The 19,056-nt window shown below is 40.1% G+C and overlaps 1 protein-coding gene across 3 annotated transcripts in view; it reads left to right on the top strand.

Moving 5' to 3' along the window:
- CUBN (cubilin) overlaps positions 1–19,056 on the top strand; it is a 126,434-nt gene that overhangs the window by 45,990 nt on the left and 61,388 nt on the right. For all 3 annotated transcript variants that reach the window (XR_014943070.1, XM_015853475.3, XM_085538647.1), the window contains exons 28-31: positions 3,038–3,197; positions 11,378–11,559; positions 16,208–16,382; positions 18,198–18,379. Coding sequence is in view for 2 of the 3 variants with exons in the window: in XM_015853475.3 (XP_015708961.2) it covers positions 3,038–3,197; positions 11,378–11,559; positions 16,208–16,382; positions 18,198–18,379 (699 nt within the window). In the remaining variant the exon portion in view is untranslated. The remainder of the gene's footprint in view (positions 1–3,037; positions 3,198–11,377; positions 11,560–16,207; positions 16,383–18,197; positions 18,380–19,056) is intronic.

Here is a 19,056-nt window from a genome sequence, read left to right as displayed (position 1 = left end):
GGAGTGCTGTGCCTTGTGTTGCACAAGGGAAGAATTGTCCTCAGTGTGCAGCAGATAAGGGTGGCACAGCTGACAAGGTAGGCCCTTACATGAGAAACACCACCTCTGAGATGCAGAGAGAAATCATGGCTCAGGAGATCTGTGTTCAGCTTTGGTTTCACTTGCTGATATTTCTGTGAGAGCAAAATGTGGTTTTAGAAGTTCAAAACGCTTTGTGAAACCACACAGCTGTTCCCTTCATTTATAAGTGAAAGACAGCTTGAAAAAAGTGCTGTAATTCTAGCAGTGGTGGCTCTGCCCCTCTCAATGAGATACAGCTGGGCAGGCTCTCATGTTTCCTGTGAAATGCTGCGCTCAACCCAGAGCCACGGGGCAGCACTGTGTGAAGGGATTGCCATAGAAACCATTATTTGTATCTTGAAAAAACACCGGCTGTTTTCAGGGGAAATTACATAGAAATGTGACGTTAGCTGTCTCAGATAAAAATAACAGTCCCTTGACAAATCAAAGTTACAGGAGGCTCATAAAGCTCATTTTTTGTATTTTTTGTTTTGATTTGAATGTTTCGGGGTATGACTTAGTCCGTAGCTCTTTATCAGTTTGTTGGGCTCGTTTGTATTTTTTTCATTGGAGCTACTAATGCTAACGTCTGATCATCGCGTATGTGTCTCTTTGCTTCTCATTTGGAGCTAGGATTCATTATCTCCACATTGATTCATTCTCCTCTATTCATGTTTTCCTGGTGTAAGATTTCTGTGGCTTGAAGCCACAGAAATGTGAGTAGTATATACCACAAGGCTGTCGAAAGAAGTAGTACTATTGAAAAGCTAATTGGATCTGACTATATTTCATTTTGCTGAACTTAAGCCATAAAAGAATGTGCAAAGCTCTCAGCGTGGTTTGGTAGAAGGTCATAACTGTAATGCTGGGTCTGAGGCAACCTGTCTGTCAGTCTTTGCATTGAGGGAGAATACAGACGGATGCAACTTTTTACCATCTAATCTTTAAGCCAATTTTGTATCTGATCTCAAACGCATCTGATCAAGTCTTTGTGAGAGCTACCAGCAGTCACTCTAAAGTAGAGGCTTTAAAGCTTTCCTGATTTCACCCTGTGACTGTTCTCAAGTTCCAGTACGTTTCTCATGCTCAGGGCATTTCATGGCCTCAGAAGATTGGAAATAAAATAAATTCATGTTCATCAGCCATAAAATAAGCCACGGAATATTACCATAGAATTATTCCAGCAACTTGCCCTTAACTTCTGGCTGAACTGCAACCGATTTATTTTTTATTAAAAAAAGCTTTTCAGACTTGACTGTCAGCTCAAGGACTTGAATCTACTTGAGTAGATTCTACTTGCTCCCAACTATGCCTTAAGTCAGCAACAAGGTTTCTGATAGTTCTGCAAGCACAGCTTTGTGAACAGAAGAGTTGAGGGCTTCATTACTGTTTACCATGTGCGAGTGTTAGAAAATGGGCAAAATTAGAAGCTAGCATGGTTAATCAGTATTCACTGTAGTATCATAGTCCTGTAATATCAGCATTCAGTGTAGGAGAATTGTTAGTTGAATTAGAAATATTTGGAAAAGAAGTTTGAATAATGGAAAACAACAATAAATAACCCTTGGCTGCTTTCTTGAGCTCCCAGGTTTGATTCTTTGCATGGGGAGAATTTTATGGTGATGGCTTCAGAACAGATAAAATTTTTTGTTTAAATTCTTAAAGGTAGTGTGCCAAAAATTCACAGTGAGAATGTTCAGACATGGTTTCTGTGTCGGTAATTTGCTGGGTTGTGTTAGGAAGGTGTGCTCTTCTGTGAGACAGAAGATTGGGTCAACTGTGGCAAAGTGATAGGAAAGCATGAGAGTTTCTGTTATGCTAAACTATCTCAATCATTGCTAAATAACAAGGAAAAGTAAAGCAATGCATAGCAGACAACCACTGGCGACCTGATATCATAAGTCAAATTCGATTTAGTATGTCTAATTTCTACCAGGTTTGTAAACCTTATATAACTTTCTCCTTGAACCATATCTCCGTATCTTTCCTCCTTACTGAGCATTACAATATTAGGTGAAGAACTAAGATGCATATTCAGTGTGATTTACTGAACATGAAAAAGTCACAACGGTAGGATTGGAAAGAGCCTTTAAAACCATTTAGAGACAACTGATGAGGTTCTGAGTACCCACTCTATCAAAACATGGATTTTTGTTGAAGTTTGAATATATAACTAACTTCAGATTTCAAGATTTAAATGAGGTAAATGCAGGATTTTTTTTTTTAATTATATATATTTTTAGTGTTAATGTTTTAAGAGTAAGATGGAGGGATTCCTATCTGTGTTTGGGGGACAGAAAGATCTTTAAGCTGGCTACATCAGCCAACACCCTGCCTGTCAAAATGCTGTCCTGTAGAACATGACTTGCAGATAAAACATATAGCGTCTCTAGGTACAAAAGTTCAGAAATCATGATTCAGTCCATTTCCTCTCCAAGGCAAACACTACCATATGATCACGTCGCAATAAGCAAACACGTATAAAGTTTACTTTGAGGTTTTTGAGGATTCACTTTACTTTTTGTTTGCAGTTTTTCATCACTGCTCCAGGAGGCTCTGGTGATGTCAACTGCTTGATATGCTCCATCATTTCCTAGGGAACTCATCTGAGTGCATTGAAGAGATAAAGGCATAATATGAGTTATCACTGAAGGGTTTGGAGGCACTGGGCATGTTAGATGCATAGTCAAATTGGACTCAGGACTTGGCCACTTTTGTTGTTCTTCTTCTTCCCCAGTAACCTCAATACAACATACCAAAACAGACACCTTCCTACTTTGCTCACTGCATACCCTGGTATTAATATGTATTGTGGTTACCTTCCTTCACTGTTGCATTCAAATCACTCCACATGAAGTTTGCATTGCTGTGTAAGGGTGGCCAGAGTTAGAAGCTTCATCACTTTCTTTGCCATCCTTTACACTAAGAACTGAGGAACCGCTTTTTACTCACTTGGGTGTTCTTTGTATCATTTCAGCTTTATGATGGGCCTGATGTACAGTCCAACCTGATAGGCACTTTCTGTGGACAGTCTCTTCCGCTGGCAGGGAACACCACAGGCACCAGTCTTCATGTGGAATTTTATTCTGATGGACTGCAGGCTAGAAGTGGTTTCCAGATGCTGTGGCATATTAATGGTAAGTTAACCAGGCTTCCTCTGCAGAAGTGTTTTCTTCCACACATGGGTGCAAGAGTTCCATCTTATGCTGCTCCACTGTCAGCTAAGTAGAAATAACCTGTTACAGCATTGAAAACATTGCATTTCCTTATAATTGCTTAAGTATTTCTCCAGTGAATGTTTCTGCACATGTACACCTTTGAAGATCATGGCAGCACAGGCTTAAAGCATAATACTTTTCATCTGCAGAAAAGGGCACAGGGATGAGAAGCATCTGCAGAATTATAGTGCTGAAAACGAGATATAATCTATTAATAGGAGATATTAATAGGACATATTACTATTAATGGAGATATTACTCTGTTAACAGGCTACTTGGGCAATCTAATGGGAAACACTCGACTCTGTTTGCCTGATTTCTGTAGACTTGTTTTTCCAGTGCAGACTTCTCTCTGATTTTCTTTATTGGTGCTGTTTTTTTGATCAGGGTGTTCACTTCCAGTCTTCCCTTCACTCAGTGCCCCTCCTTTCTCTGCATGAAATAACATTGGCCAGGATGTGCTTTGGATGTTGTTTTTTTTTTCTTCCTCTTGTGTTTGCATGTCACAAAGAGTGTCGCAGGGCTTGTTAAATAGCAAGCATGCATGCCAATTATAAACCAATCTGTTAATGATCGTACGACTGCAAACTATGTTTGCAATTTCTTTGTAAATTAAGCTACAGATGTTATTTTTTTTCACTCTGCTTATTTAATGGCAATATTGGACTGTAACGAGATTAAATCATATGCCACTGTATATCCCATCAAAGAGGATCCAGCCTCTAAAATAATTAAATAGCCACAGTTACCCTGTCTGTCTAATCAGTTCACACCATTCAACTTTGACAGCATTGTAAAGCAGCTGAAATCGGCTGCAGAGGCCCCACTGTGGGTTGCTGAGGTGTAGGGCATGCTATACATTGCTTGAATAGGAGCTTCTCTGTGCTGCCATGGAGTGCTGGCGCTCCTGGGCTCCCAGAGCACTGTCTGACTAGACAGCGCTGTTTGGCATTCAGTGGGGGTCAGGGAGCATTTCTGGGCAAAGGAGGGCCATAAGCAGGAGGAATGAGATGTGTGTCAGGAGCCAGCAGGGGAAGTGCTGCAGCACAAAGGTACGTTCTTGTGCTTCGAGCTGATGTCATCCTGGGACTACACAAAAGAAGAAAAAGTGGGGGCTTTTGTGCACAGAGCCAGATGACATCAGCTTCATACAGTAGCCATGGTTCTGGGTTAACTTGCTTTTCTAAAGCTCTTAGAGCTTTCCCAAATCTGTCTGCATGGTAAGCACTCATTTGCTTTCCCTCCACCTCCCCCATACAATCATTTCCCGGACTCTCCCACCCCCTGCATTCCCTTTCTGCACTGATACATTCACTTCTGTGTCAGCCAGCACTGCCCCTTCCTGAGCTCCTGGACACAAAACCGCATGCTGTGCAGGGCCCAGGCTGCTAATGTGGGGCTGTGCCTGAGCAGCAGAGCAGGATGTGTGGGATCAGATAGGACTGGCTCCCAGGGAATGTCATTGCTGGCTCTGAACGTCACAGCTGTGACTCCTGACAGCCTGTAATACGAGTGCAAGTTCCTCCACAGATGACTACAGTCATCTTCTTTCTGCATGTTGTAGGCACTTCCTTTTTTTTTCTAGATTGGTGACATGCACAAATATGGGTAGCCCCATGTTGTCAGAGTATATGCTGCTGCCATGGGCTGGATAAAATTAGATATGTTGTTGTGGTCTGGGCACAATGCTCACTTCTCCCTTCTGAAAATCTTTTAAATGTACAAAATCCTTAGCAGAGAATTTCCCTTGCTGTAGAGAAGCTCAGCAGGAGATGCTGCCTTTCATCTGGGAATTTCATAGCAAAGCATTCAGGTCCCTTCTTCAAGGGAAGCTAAAAACAGTCTGCTAACATCTCACCTGGCAATAAGATGGCTATATATATATGCAAAGAGCAGAGTTTTGCTTTTGCTCAAATGACAAATGTATGCTCTAGAGTTCAAGCTCCTGAAAACTATTTCTCAGGCTGTTCATGTGCTCCTTAACTGGCAGCTGTGAAGCGTCTATGAGAAATACATCAATGACATTCACATTCTTTGGTGATCAAAGAGAGCAGCAGTTGGGTTTGCCACCAAGGGTCTTATACAGTTCACTTCAGACATTCCTTCTGGGTAGCCTTGCTAGGAGTTATGAAGTGATCTCAAAAAGCTGAAAGACTGCATCAAGAACAAGCGTGAGCAGCCCCAGCTAACACGCCTGGCACAAATCTGAAATGTTTTGATTTGAAACATTCGCATCTTTTCAGTTGCTGACTTGGGCTGCTACAGGAAGCCTAATCTGTAGGCTTTCTGAAAGAGAATTGATCTTGTGGGAATGCTGTTAGTCTTTAAAGTGTCTTGTATCATTTTAACTTGCATAAAAAGTTATAGTGCAAAGAAATGGATTTAAATGTGTTTTTGCTTCTGTAATAACACTGTTCATCTAAATGCCTTTCAGCGATTACGCTGCGCTTACCAGAGAAAAGCTTGAATCTGCAAGGTGCTCATTCAATTTCTGTTGTTTATTAGGAAGCTTAATACAGATGAATATATTTGGGGACACATATTGGCCCTTTGTGTAAGAACAAACTCTTGGTGGCAGTTTGGCTGTAGCAAAGATGGCATACCAGCTGAATTGCTTTTCTTAAAAAAGTTCAGGAGGCCAAAAGGGCAAAGGTCCCTGGGTGCAAAATTACACCAGTGACAACTGTCACTATCTGAGAAGACACATATTTCCTAGACCCGTCACTTACCTTATTAAGCAATGTATGTGTAGGAGGGCTGCTTTATATATATGGGTGTTTCATTGGAAGCTTGCTTACTATTCTGCTTCATTGTTAGGAAAGCTTATAAATTTAGTTGCCTCTTCTCAGTGTAGTCAAAATCTGTGTTTGCTATTCTGTTTTCTGTGCCATATTAATTCCCCCCTCTAAAAAAGAAACAAAGTGCACTGCTGAGAGATGAATAACATAGCTCTAAAGCATTGCTCTTTTCCTATGCCATCATCTTCGTTCCATTGGATTTCCCTAGGGAGCCAATGACTGATGGACAGGGTGTGGAGAAAGCCCACTTGGTTCATGAGGAGAGCAGTTTTTGTTGCATTGGGTCCATATTTTAGGAAGACGAAAACTATTCTAAAGCATACAATAATTAAAGACTGTTTTTCAGTGTATATGCAGGCAAATTGTGAAACAGTTCATAAGCTCTTCAGGGAAGAACAACAGAAACAGACATTAGATTAAGATGCAGAAGCCATTCACCGCAGATATTTGCCAGACATCCATTAGGATTGCTGGAGAGAATATTGCATTGCCAATCAATAAGGGAGATGAGGCCCAGATTTCCTCAGCCTGAATTCTCACTCTCTTTTTGATTCTTTATGTGGCCTTGGAAAATCAGCAATAGTTCAGTTTTCAGAAATGGCCATTCCTTTTCAGTGTCTTATATCACGTTAGATCTGAGATTCAAGGGGTCTGATCTTATCATGACTTGAACAGTTGCTTTGAATTATAGGTGTGCTGTGTTCAGCTGCCTTTTTGTATCACAGTCTGGCTATTAAAAACATTGACGTATTCTCTATAAGACATTATGAGGAATTAATTATTGTTTTTTTTTAGCAAGCTGACCCCTTCCCCTCTGACTAGTATATAAGAATAAAAGCCATTCCTTTTTTTTTTCTCTTTTTTTTTTTTCCTAAATTCATGTTGCTAAACTGTTACATCAGTGTCTGAAAGCTGGAAAGTGGGCTTCTTTTTGGGACACTGAACACTGACAGCTGCTACAGAAACTGTGGCCATTCAGCATCTTGGGAGATTCCAAGCTCCTGTTTAAATGCCTAAAAGTGTCTTTTAAGTCTCTGGGAATTTTTCTTTATCCAAGATATTACTGACCTCAGATTGGAACATGTAGAAGAAGATAACAGAACTCAGGAGACTGATTTAAAAAAATACTAGTGAAATCTATATATGTAATTAACAGATTAGGAGAAAACAAACCAAAACATTTTCTCACTTGAATTTCTACTTGCTGTCATAAACCTCCATGTAAAACATTATCCCAGCTTCTCCATTGGATAATGTTCTATAAAATAAATCTACTCAAGAGAGCAAAAGGTTTCAGAATCGAGTCCAAGTTATACTTTGTGCAAGTGTTAGCATAGAGCACAAAAATGTTGGTACTAAATGCTCCTTGCAGCTAGAGTCAGTTAACATTTACTGAAATATTTCAGTATGAGCACAACCCCGAAACCTTTCATTTCCCTCACTGATTTTAAAGGAACGGTGCCAATTCGCTTTAAGCTTTGTGGGAGGGACTGTTCTAGAGTGTGGCTAAAACATAGCCATGAATAAATCAGAAATCCTTGTGAATAATGGAGGCTTCCACAGATTACTACTTCTGTATTCAGCTATAATTATTTATGAGAATTGGGATTCTTCTTTGGTTAATGAACACCATCTGCTAACCAAACAGGCAGTAATACGGAAAGCCATCTATAAATTATCTCTTGCACAATGTTCAACGACTGCTAAGGTTTTAGCCAGAGGAAAGCAAAAACAGCAAGTAAGTGTTTCCTGAGTTTTCTGTTTGTTGCCTGATGTCCTAGCAACTAACTACCAGGTTAGGGAGCTGTTTTAAGCATTTTTCAAGGGAATTCCAAGACCTTTACGCTGCTGAAACATTCCCCCACATGCACTTTTTTAAAGTTTAACTGCAAGGCAGAACTTTCCGAAATGACCACAAGGAAAGCTGCACAAACCAAGCCTACACCACATGCAGTTCAGCTGCAAGAACATTTTCCACGGTGCAGCTGTCCATATAGCTGTCCAGACACAGCAAGCTCATGCATTTCTGTGCTGTGAAAAACTTCTAAGTATGTTTTACTGCAGTCTGAAGTTGTGAAGCAATTTAGAGGTTCTGCCCTCTCATTTTTGTTAAGTGCTAAATTGTTTATTCCTTTGTTGCCATAGAAAGCAAAAACTCCCTTTATTTGAATGGAAGCAAAATGTAATCTGATGTTTGCAGACGGGTATAAATAGTGGGAGAAGGTTTGTGTTCCATCACTGGTGATGGCAAGGATGGAATGAGCTCTTAAATGCGTAATCCATGCATATATACATTTGTATTTATATATGTGTGTAAATGTATGTGCATATGCTTATCCTCACACATATCTATTTGGCCTGAACACCATTTAGATTAATATGTTTTGTTTGTCACCTTATCTGATAATTTGGGCTGTCTGATTTCAGAGCCAAATCTGATTTTAGAGCATAAAATAAGTGAATTAAGGAGGGAATCCATAGTAATATACAAATAATATGTAGTGCTAGTTTATGTTTCCACTGTTGCTTGTTCTTTGGTCAAGTCAAAGAAAGAGATAATGCTACAAGAACTTTGTGGCCAATGGAAATGGGAAGACAATGAATAAAGCAGGTATCAGATTTCAGATGGTTGGTTTTTGTTAAATCAATCCTTGACGTATTTCTGTATTTTGTTAAAATCGCCAAGCATCTGTATTTCCAATAAAAGCACGAGAGAACTCACTCTTATCTCAGCCATGTAAGAGCAGAAACAGAATGTATAGGCTTTTTGCCACCTGGCCAGAGTTTATTCTGGTGTTACATTTATGCTCTGGTGCAGAGGTTTCTGTTGTCATATGCAGGTCAGTCAGAATAGCAGAGGTGTGAAGCTCAGGTGTCTGCAAAAAGCAGTGAGTCATTTTTCAGGTGTTATTCAACAAATAGTTGGGCATAAACTCAAGCCATTTCTTATTTGTTTGCTAACAATAAGCTTGGCATCATGAGTTCTGCGTGTTCATTATAAGAAATGACTCAATTGACCTCCACTTTCCTGGAGCACTTAAAAGAAAACCTTTTCTGGGAACGTTAGTAGTTGGAAGGAAAGCAATGGCACATTGACAACAGTTTGACATTCTTATTCATGTGCTTCACTTGCTTCATCCATAGAATATCGATTGAGCTCAGAGCAAATATATACCCCTCTGGAGAGAGAGTGTGACTAATCTGAATGCTACCTGCAAGGCTGCAGAAAAAGAACGGTCTGTGCCTCAAACGGCAGCACACAAGTTTTCCACTCCTCTGAGACATTTTGGGTTTCAATAAAAAACATGTCTTTGTGGCTATCAGGAAACTCTTAGTAGGAGAAGCTGAGTCATAACTGCCTGTTTAGTTCTAAAATGTTCCCAGCTTTTTCAGGCTGATAAATAGCAACTGGCTTTGTTCTTGCTCGCTGAAAGTCCCCTCCTGCCCATCCCCACCCCTGGGCAGACCAGCCATGCAGCCCGCCTGCTGGGAAACCCTTCTGCTTCCCAGGGAGTATGGTGGCCTGGTCAGTGCTCTGCAGCCTGCTCCTTCTTCTGAGGGAAGAGAGTAGCTCATGCTGCATTTTAACTTGTAGGACTCTCCCCATACATGCTTTTTCCCCCTAGTTGTAAAAGAAAGCAACCGGTTAGAATTATAAAGCATCATGTGCAGCAAGACGAGGATAAAAAGTTATCCTATAGGTTCATCTTCAGCCATGCACAGGCCTGTAAATAACCACTGCTCAACTGCAGATAGAATTCTGTTTAAAAGGCGGTTTTTCCCATCTGTACTGGATCTATGTTATGCAGCTGGCATGCCTGGAAACATCTTCCACATACCTGAGGTTAGTTACGTGGCCCTTTTGTTTAAAGCAGCCTCCTAATGTGTTCCTCTCTTTCAGAAGTACTGCTCTTCTTTCCTCTCATTGATTTGTATTTTGTAGTCCTAGAAAGCATCAGAGCCAACTGTGGAAGAGCCAGACTCAAGATTTTAGTGAGGAGCTGGAAGATCCCCATGCTAGAGATGGTGGCAAATACTGCCAGGGCCGAACAGCCACCCTTTATTTTATACAGCAAATTATTTATAGACTTTGTTGAGATTAGAAGAGTGTTAAAATTCTGTGTGGCTTCATTGAGCTTGTTTAGAAAGGTATTTTATTAGTTTTATGTTACAAACGTCTCCTCTAACTAAAGGCTCTGGAACAGATACTGTCTATCACTTCTGACATTCCACAATATTTGCCTCTGGGCATATGCAGCTTGTGGTTTGTTATTTGGTTTTATTAAATATTTGGGGGCTTTTTTTGCTGTGTGACAGAATCTGCCCTCTGGAGACAAGCCGAAGAGATTGATGGAGTGTGGGCTTTTCTTATGAAGCTCAAGTGACTCTGTTGAATCTGTGTTAGTAAAAGGTTGGCTAGTGACTAAGTGAAGCACTTGGGGGGCTTATGATGTGAAGATGAACAAAACACTACAACATAGTGTGACACTCACATAAAATCAGACCAAATGCAAAATTACTTTGCTTTTTGCATCTGATGAGTACACAGACACTCCACTGACTTCTTTAAAAATGATGTTTCATGGTGAATGTTGCTGTCTGAATTTGCCATGAAACTGGAAAGGGATGTTGTGTCTTCCCACCCCACAGCCTCCCTCATCTGGAGACTGGGTCAGTGAGAAAAATCAAACTAAAAGAGCCAAATGCAACCATTTATATCTGTATAAAGCAATAATAAAACTGCAGCTTCAGGTGTTCATCTGCTTTGTCAGATCAGGGCCTGCATTTGGTCAAATATTTATTTATTTATTTGCATATATGTAAACATATCTATATGCTTATTTTAATCCATCTCATAATACACAAGAATTTAATCACCCAAGTGGCTGGAGGGTGGGATTGGGATAATAATTTCTTATCTGAAAAGAAGAAAAAAACAACATTATTTTTCAAGTATGACACGTCTTTACAATTGCTTGGTTACAATTCAGTGAAAAAAGAACTTTAAATTCACCAAAATCTGACAGACAGTTCATCCAGTTTGTTCAGCTGTCAAAGCAAATACTTTGTGAGAAGAATGGCAAAACAGAGGGTAAAGTGCTTGCTGTATAGGATCTGCCAGCAGGCCCAGCTTGCAGTTCCTCAGTTTCTCCTTTCAGATAGACCTCTGACAGAGAGGGACATCCAATCTGCTGTACAGTCTCGTGAATGAAATTGGTTCTAATGTCTGTCCTCATTATAGAGCTGTCAGTGATGTCTTCCAGAGCCCCTCACTGACAGGCTGCTTTGCTGTGTTATCAGGTTGTGGAGGAGAACTCTCTGGCCCTTCTGGTTCATTTCACAGTCCTGGCTACCCCAACAGATATCCAAGCAACAGAGAATGCATCTGGTACATTCACACGACGCCTGGTAGCAGCATCCAACTCACCATTCAGGAATTTGACGTTGAATATCACCCAAACTGTGACTATGATGTTTTGGAGGTAAGAGTATTAGATTTAGTTCTCAAAAATACACAGTTAATAAGCTTTTCTGTCTTATTCAGGGGAGATTGTCTTATTTCAGGGAGAAGTTCTTTAGACTATGGATGTTCTAGATGGGTATCACTAGAGACATTTGGGTTCACTAATGGGGGTACAGTTGTTGGGTCTTTTGCTGTTAGTACCTGTGTATCCTACTAAGTCTTACTAAGTTTTTTTCCAACTCCATTCATGTATCAGCACAGGCGACCACTTCACTGTTCAAACCTTCCTGCTTTCCAGTGCTCAGAACTGGCATGCCTCCGGGTTGTTGCTTGGCCTTGTTTCAACCAGTTCCCAACACCTGTTTCTGATCTGCTGACAGATAAACTAATGTAAATCAACATATTGAGAAAGATTGGTTCATGTCTTATTGCAAGATCAAAGGTTTTGTCTGGCAGTGAACAGCTTTCTCTGCCAAACTGTAGAGGCGTTTGGTTGAAGTTTATGTAACATGCCACGTGCGTGTTTTCTTGCTTTTGTTATAGAATTACACATTCACAGTGTGTTTGATATTGTCTGCACAGAACAAATGATTACACAGATTCAGTGGGGGAAAAAGAATGTGTTTAACTATTTTTAGGAGCTGCTCTGTCTTATAATCTTCATTGCGGTAGTTGTCCACGAATCTTAGAATCATTGAATCATAGAACATTCTGAGATGGAAGGAGACCCCCACAGACCATTCAGTCCAACTCCCAGATTCACAGAACAACCCCAGAATCAAACCATATTTCTGAGAGCATTGTCCAAATGCTTCATGGGCTCTGGCAGGCTTGGTGCTTTAACCACAGTGTCCAATCTGCAAAGCATGCACACAACAGTTGGATAAGTGGTAGGAAAAGCAAGGTTTCTCATATACCTTTGACACACTCTGTGTTTCAGTGATCACAGGGGTTCCAAATTTCTTTTACCTTCATTCTGTCTTATATATACCCTCATATACCCTCATCTACCTAAAATCTAATACCAAAATGTTTGGATTTTGAAGTCAACTTTTTCACAGTTGACTTCTGATTTTGCTTTTCCTTATCTCTGAGATCATTCTGACTTCTTGTTTTCTTTCTAACCGGGGAACTATCCAATTTTATTAGGAAGTAAAAGTCAGAACTAAAGGAGCTCTGCACCCTGCTGCCCCTCCCTGCCCAGTTCACTCTCTCTACTGTCTGAAACCCTACTCTCTGTTTTTAGAATATCACAATAAATTCAGTGTTCTTTTCTGTTCCCCTTTCAAAATGCATTATCTTGTGATAAAAATATTTCAGTGATCACAAGATGTGATTACTTACATGCCTTGTAGCTTTTGCTTAGAAGCATCCTCTCCCTTTCCACTTGGCAGAGAACTGTAGGAAAATTCCAAGTATCCAGTATCCCTTTCCTATAGTAGGTTTCAGCAAGACAAGTTATGGACAAATTTTGTTTATGAAATCCTCAATTGTCTCCCTTATGTTCCGCATGCTCTCTGGATGCTCAGATGTTTGAGCATGCACTTGTTTGACACTCTGCACTAATCCTGCCTCTTGTTTCTCTTATGACACTGTAGCAGTCTGTCTCTCTCCCCAGTCAGATTCCACTCCTTTCATAAACATTCAGAAGCATTTTTTTTCAGTTGTTTTAAGGTGTTTTCTGAAATATTTTATGGAAGTAAAGCCATCATTTTGGACATAATGAAAGAGTTATTATTATTTTTTAAAGGCTTCTGTTGAAAATATATACAGAGAATGACTGCTGATCAGATTTTTGAAAGCTTTAAGTATGTACTGCCACAGCAAGAGGTAGCAGTGAGCTGAAAATGAGGGAAACCTGTCAACCTACAACACTTACAGGTCTTTAGTAGTTGCTTTTGTCTTCTCATTAAGCATAAAGGGCTACCAAGTACTACTGTAAGTCTTGATTCTCTGACAAAGTGGGGCTCTCTCTTTGCTGGCAGTTATAATCTGAGCAGGGATCAGTTTTATTCCCAGAAAATCTGTGTCATGAGGGTGACCAACCACATGAAAACAGTTTTCTGTTGCTCATAACTCTGGAATGCTGACTGTTAACAATAAATGGAGCTAACAGGGCAGAAGCAAATGGTAAGAACAGATTAAAACCATGGGCTTTATGACAATGTCCTGCATCCCTTCTATGCCATCCAGCTTTACTGGATCAGGTGCTCTGGTGAAACATTTTTATGTTGATCTGATTGCAGCTGAGACATCCTGTGACTTTTTGTGAGCCACGCCCTGGATTTCATTCTTTCCATCAATCCTCTTTTCCCTCTTTTTTTTTCCTCTTTCTCTTTTTTTTTTTTTTTTTTCATGTGGTAACCATTGGTTTTCTGCTTTGTAGCCAACAGTAACATTTTATTGTTTTTTGTCATGGAAACACACTAGCTTGTTTTTGTTCCAGCCCTTGTGAAAGCGTCTGATTAATTAAACCAGCATAAAAGAGAAAAGAAATACGCTCCTCACTGTGGAGACTTGGACTAGTGCTTTTTATTTTGAAACTGTGCAGAAAACTGTTGTTGCACAGCTAACATTGTAAAGGAAACCCACGAAACTCAGATTCCCATTCATTATTCTTACCCATTCTTAATTCTCTTTTAACTGCCCAGCAGAAATCAGCAGGGTTTATGTCAGAGCTGGGTTTGGTCTCCTTGCCCTTGGTGTACAGATGGCCCCAGGGAGCACCATGTGAGAGGCTGGTCCTTGCTGCAGATTAGATGCATATTAGAAACTCCTGCTGTTTCCTTGGCCACATAGCTTCTCCAAGCAGGTTTAGATGATTAAGAACGTGTGTTCCTGCTAAGTCCCATGCTGTGGCTCTGACTCAGGGAGATATACCACAAACACATTTTAACATTCACATTTTGCGCGGACTTCTGACAAATGCAATTATCATTGGGCCTTACAAGCAGCCAAGCAGTGACATTTTACTGAAGAGTCTGAGGTTCCAGTGGACAAACGTTCTTCTTCCCCAGACTATGGCTGCTACCTTACAAAGTCTTAATCTGAACTGTGATTTCATCCATTCTGGCTTCTGAATGCTTTGTGAAGATTGATTAGACAGAGGGACCATTATCCACTCAAACCAAGCAGACTCCCTGCAGAAAGCAAAAAACTGCTATTCTCAGTCAAAATTAATATATTTAAGCTATTAAGCCTGTGTAATCAGCCACTAAAACAAGATAAAATCTTCTGAACATCTAAGAGACTGTGGCAGAATTAATTCCTTGTTTCTTCTAGGGTTGAAGCTTCTGCTTCTGAAGTGCCACATTACCCTGATGTCCCTCCATGTTTTTTCCTTTAATATTTCTTTCTACCTCTATTGGCAGAGCTGCGTCAGGCACTGTGAGCAGCTGGTGTGCGAACAGTCCATGAAATTATGTAGCAGTGCACTACACTTATCCCGGGAGGTGGTGGGACTAGTTCAGCTGTTTGTAAGATTTACTCAGATATTTAACTTGGACAGAGCACAAGCTTCTTCTGAGGTTAGAAAGTATCTGGCAGGGCTTGTTCAGATACTGAGTTTGCTCTCATCTAGAAGTGATCAGTGGCAAAAGGGCCTTATAGAAGGCTGATTCTTCTGGCATTGTCATTTTTTGATAGAGATTCATGGATTGCTTTTTTACAACCTTATTCATGTTTATGAGACTAAGAAAATACTGGAGCAGGCTTGAGTCATTACTGGTGGGAAAATCTTGATGGGATCTGTTGACCAACTTTCTTCTTTCCCAGTTTTGTTGTTAGATCTTGCCAATCTCTATTTCTGGATTTGAATACATTATGTAATATCTACTGATACAATGAGAATAGCTCCACAAACTTTCAGTAAACACCAGTGAATGTCCATAGGTGCCATTTTTTTCCCACGTGGAGTAATTCAGTTCCATGCTTTTACTCCATATTTACATCCATGTCAGGCACCATTCTGTCAGACTGCCCCTCTGCTGCCATCAGTCACACAGTAACAAAATATAACAGAATATTGGTGATGAGGTTCAACCTGTACTGCTATACCTCCAACATCCACCTCAGACGTTGTGGGCCAGCATAATCAAATAGGAGGTGTCACTTTTGGAGCAGCTCTTGTATATATCCTTGTTTCTATAGAGGATTATAATATTTTAGTTTATATGAACAAAATTATGTGGTTTGGGCCACTGAAGTTAATAAATTTGCAATAGAAAGTTTCAACAGAAAGTGATGAGGTCTAGCCCCGATTAAAAATAAATCAGTCCTACCTGTGCAAAATATCAGCACAAATTCCTACAAAGAGATATGGTTTGTTTTCTCAAGCACACAAAAATATATTTATATGTTACCACAGAAACAAGGTAATAACTGTCGAGGGATCAGTGAAGAATGTAGCAAAGTCCCCAGAGCAGGAGGTTCTTATTTAATGCAAGGCTGGTTTGAACTCTCATTTTGTACTTGTTGTACTTCTTTTGGATGGTGCAAATACAAAATAAACTTGTAGATAAAATAACCTTATTATCTACTTTGCATTTAAAATGTGGAATCGCTTTCAGTACTTAAAAGAGATTTTTCTTCTCTGAAATATTTCTCTCCTTTCTATGTGACAGATGGGCTCTTTTAAAAATATTAACTGTGTTTTCTTCCATTTTTAGATCTTTGGTGGCCCTGATTTCCTCTCTCCCAGACTAGCCCAGCTGTGTATTTCAAGGTCAGCACAAAATCCCCTCCTGGTCTCTACTACCGGCAATTCGGCTGTTGTCCATTTCAAGACAGATGAAGAAGTGACTGGGAGAGGATTCAGTGCTTCCTGGCAAGAAAATCCGCATGGTGAGTGTACTGATTAGTTCTATGAGAAATTCAGGAAGCCAGAATTGAGGATTAACCGTGCAAGCATGTAGATAACCATTAAAAGCTAAAGGTGAATTTGGGTGTTATTGGATGCAGTAACACTCAGAGGTACTGAAAAACACCCAGAGGGGAAAAAGAGAGAAAGAAAACATTGAATTAGCTCAAATCTAGGCCTACCTATGTATTTATACAGATTGCCTTGTTGGGAGTTTCTTCTCTACAAAATTAATCAGGGCATTTTTGTAATCAGAAAAGTTCCTCATGGTAAGAAAATACTCTTTAGCTCTTCACTATTTACCTTCCACGAATTATTAGTCCTGTATTAGCCGAATAATGCTTTTGTTTTTAAATCATAAAATGGAAAAGATCTGAAAACATGGATTTACTTGGAGAACTTGGTGAACTCAACAAATATTTGGAGTGATTACTAAATACTTGAACTCCCATAAGGTTCATCCATCCCACATGTGATTATTTGTTCAAAGCCTTACTGGTAATGAGTAGAAGACACATGCTTAAAAGATCCAACCACACGTCTCTACATGGGAGTTCTTATGAAAAGGCCAATTACTGGTAACTAACGGCAGTGAAAATTGAAGGGAGGCAGATTTTAATTCCTGCAGTTTTGCTTGATTAAGCACACTGATTCATTCATTTGTCAAGGTTTATACTTACCCATTCTCACAAGTTTTGCGAGAAAGGCACAAGATTTTTTTTAATGAAGGATGAGTTTACAATAGTTCTTTGAATTAATCCCCTTCCAAGGTCTGGTGGTTTATTTTTTATTCTTAGACCCCCCGAGGCTTTCACAGCATTTTGCCTGTTGTACTCTCAGCCTCCCTATAGCCTCTAAATACCTCCTCTCCAGAATGCAGTAATGCTATAGTGTTTATCCTTTCAGCAGGTTGTCTCTGTCTCCAGCAGTCCCTATGTCTTTCTCTCACCCTCCTCCAGCCCTTTACAAGATGTAAAAATCCATGTGTTTTTTTCCCATTGAAAGCCTTGGCACTTCTATTGCAGGATCCATCATTCTTTTTGCTCAGATATTCATAAGCACTGGATCCGTTCCAGGTAGAAATATCCAGGCTTTGACTGGAGTGCTTAGGGAGTTCTCAGCTGAATGGATAGAGAAGTAGGAACTTAAAGCTTGCAAATGTTTTACTGCTCATGAGGAAAGGGAACTCCTAGCTTTCTTGATATATTCAGAAATGTTTTTTCATTCTCAGCTAGGCCTAGTCATTGCTTTCTCAGTATGCAAGGCGTTAGCTATTGTGTTCTATGTGTAAAAGGTCTGCGGCATTCATATGAGTGGTATTTTTATTTGCCTTTTCAATATTTAGGATAGAGGAATACCAACATTAACTTCAGACTCGAAGACGTCTACTATCCAGTCTGAATCACAGAATCACAGAATCACAGAATCACAGAATCACCCGGGTTGGAAGGGACCTCAAGGATCATGTAGTTCCAACCCCCCTGCCTGGCAGGGCCACCAAACATACACAGCAGGGCCACCAAACATACACGTCGTGGGGACTTCCAGTCTGGGGCTGGAAAGGAACATTACAAGCATTGTTTTTGCATACTCACCAAGGGTTATACTTTCCTGGTAATAATTTCTCATTGATTTTCATTGCGGACAGGGCCCTGTAACAGTTGGAACACTCATATCACACAAGTTTAATGCAGAAAATAAAATGATGAGAACGTTCTTCCCTCAGTTTAAAAATAGACATGTATTCTCACTAGAGATAAAAGAGCAGTTGTGATGAAAGCTGATGATATCTTTTTCAGGCTGTGGTGGTATTTTTCAAGCTACCAGTGGGGAAATCCATTCTCCAAACTATCCTGGGCCTTATAGTAAAAACACGGACTGTTCTTGGCTTATCCAAGTTGACTCCAGCCACAGGGTCCTACTGAACTTCACGGATTTTGTCATCGAACATCACCGGTTATGTGACTATGACAACGTTACGGTAAGTAACAAAAGTTTGCTTAATGAATCTGAAGAAATTCTTGCAAAAGAGGAAGCTTACAGTGCAGTTTAGGCTACAATTAGTTTCAGGGTGTAAGTTGCATAGTCACACTCTGTATTTATTCACAGACAAACTAAGGCTTAAATTTGAAGTTAGGTTGTTATGATTGTTTGCTTCCCCAGTGAAGCTGTCTTTGCATTACTCCAAGTTTCCACTTTGTCTGGAAAGATCTTTTCTTGAAAGCAGTGCATGCTGCATCCTAGCACTGTATTTTTCATTTAGATGGTGTGCTTTATATAGTTCTAAAGGAATATCCTTACATGTAGATAGATGGCTGTTAAGACACCTTTTCACATTTTGTTTATAGTGTAGTTTACCACAGCTTGCACCAAATGGACTGCCCACATATATATCAGATTGACCACACTCCATTGCAAAACTCGGGAGAGAGGGAGGCCAATCTACATACAGCAGCTAGGGATTTGTCTATGCCCTAGGTATTCAGGTATGCCTTAGCTGTCTGTTTAATTGCTTCACTGAGGACGCTGCTCTCTTAAAAGCCTCACATTGCTATGGGTTTGTGCGCTTTAGTTGATATCACAGGAACTCAAGTTGCTGCTCAATCAGTGCTCAACAAGGAAGAACTCTCCACATCTCCACTTGGCTTCTTAGGAGAA

This window comes from Coturnix japonica, chromosome 2, assembly GCF_054131305.1.
Source record: "Coturnix japonica strain WE chromosome 2, WE-NBRP24, whole genome shotgun sequence".
NCBI lineage: Eukaryota > Metazoa > Chordata > Aves > Galliformes > Phasianidae > Coturnix > Coturnix japonica.
Note: the sequence above shows the minus strand (reverse complement) of the source record. Positions and strands in the feature narration are given on the sequence as shown.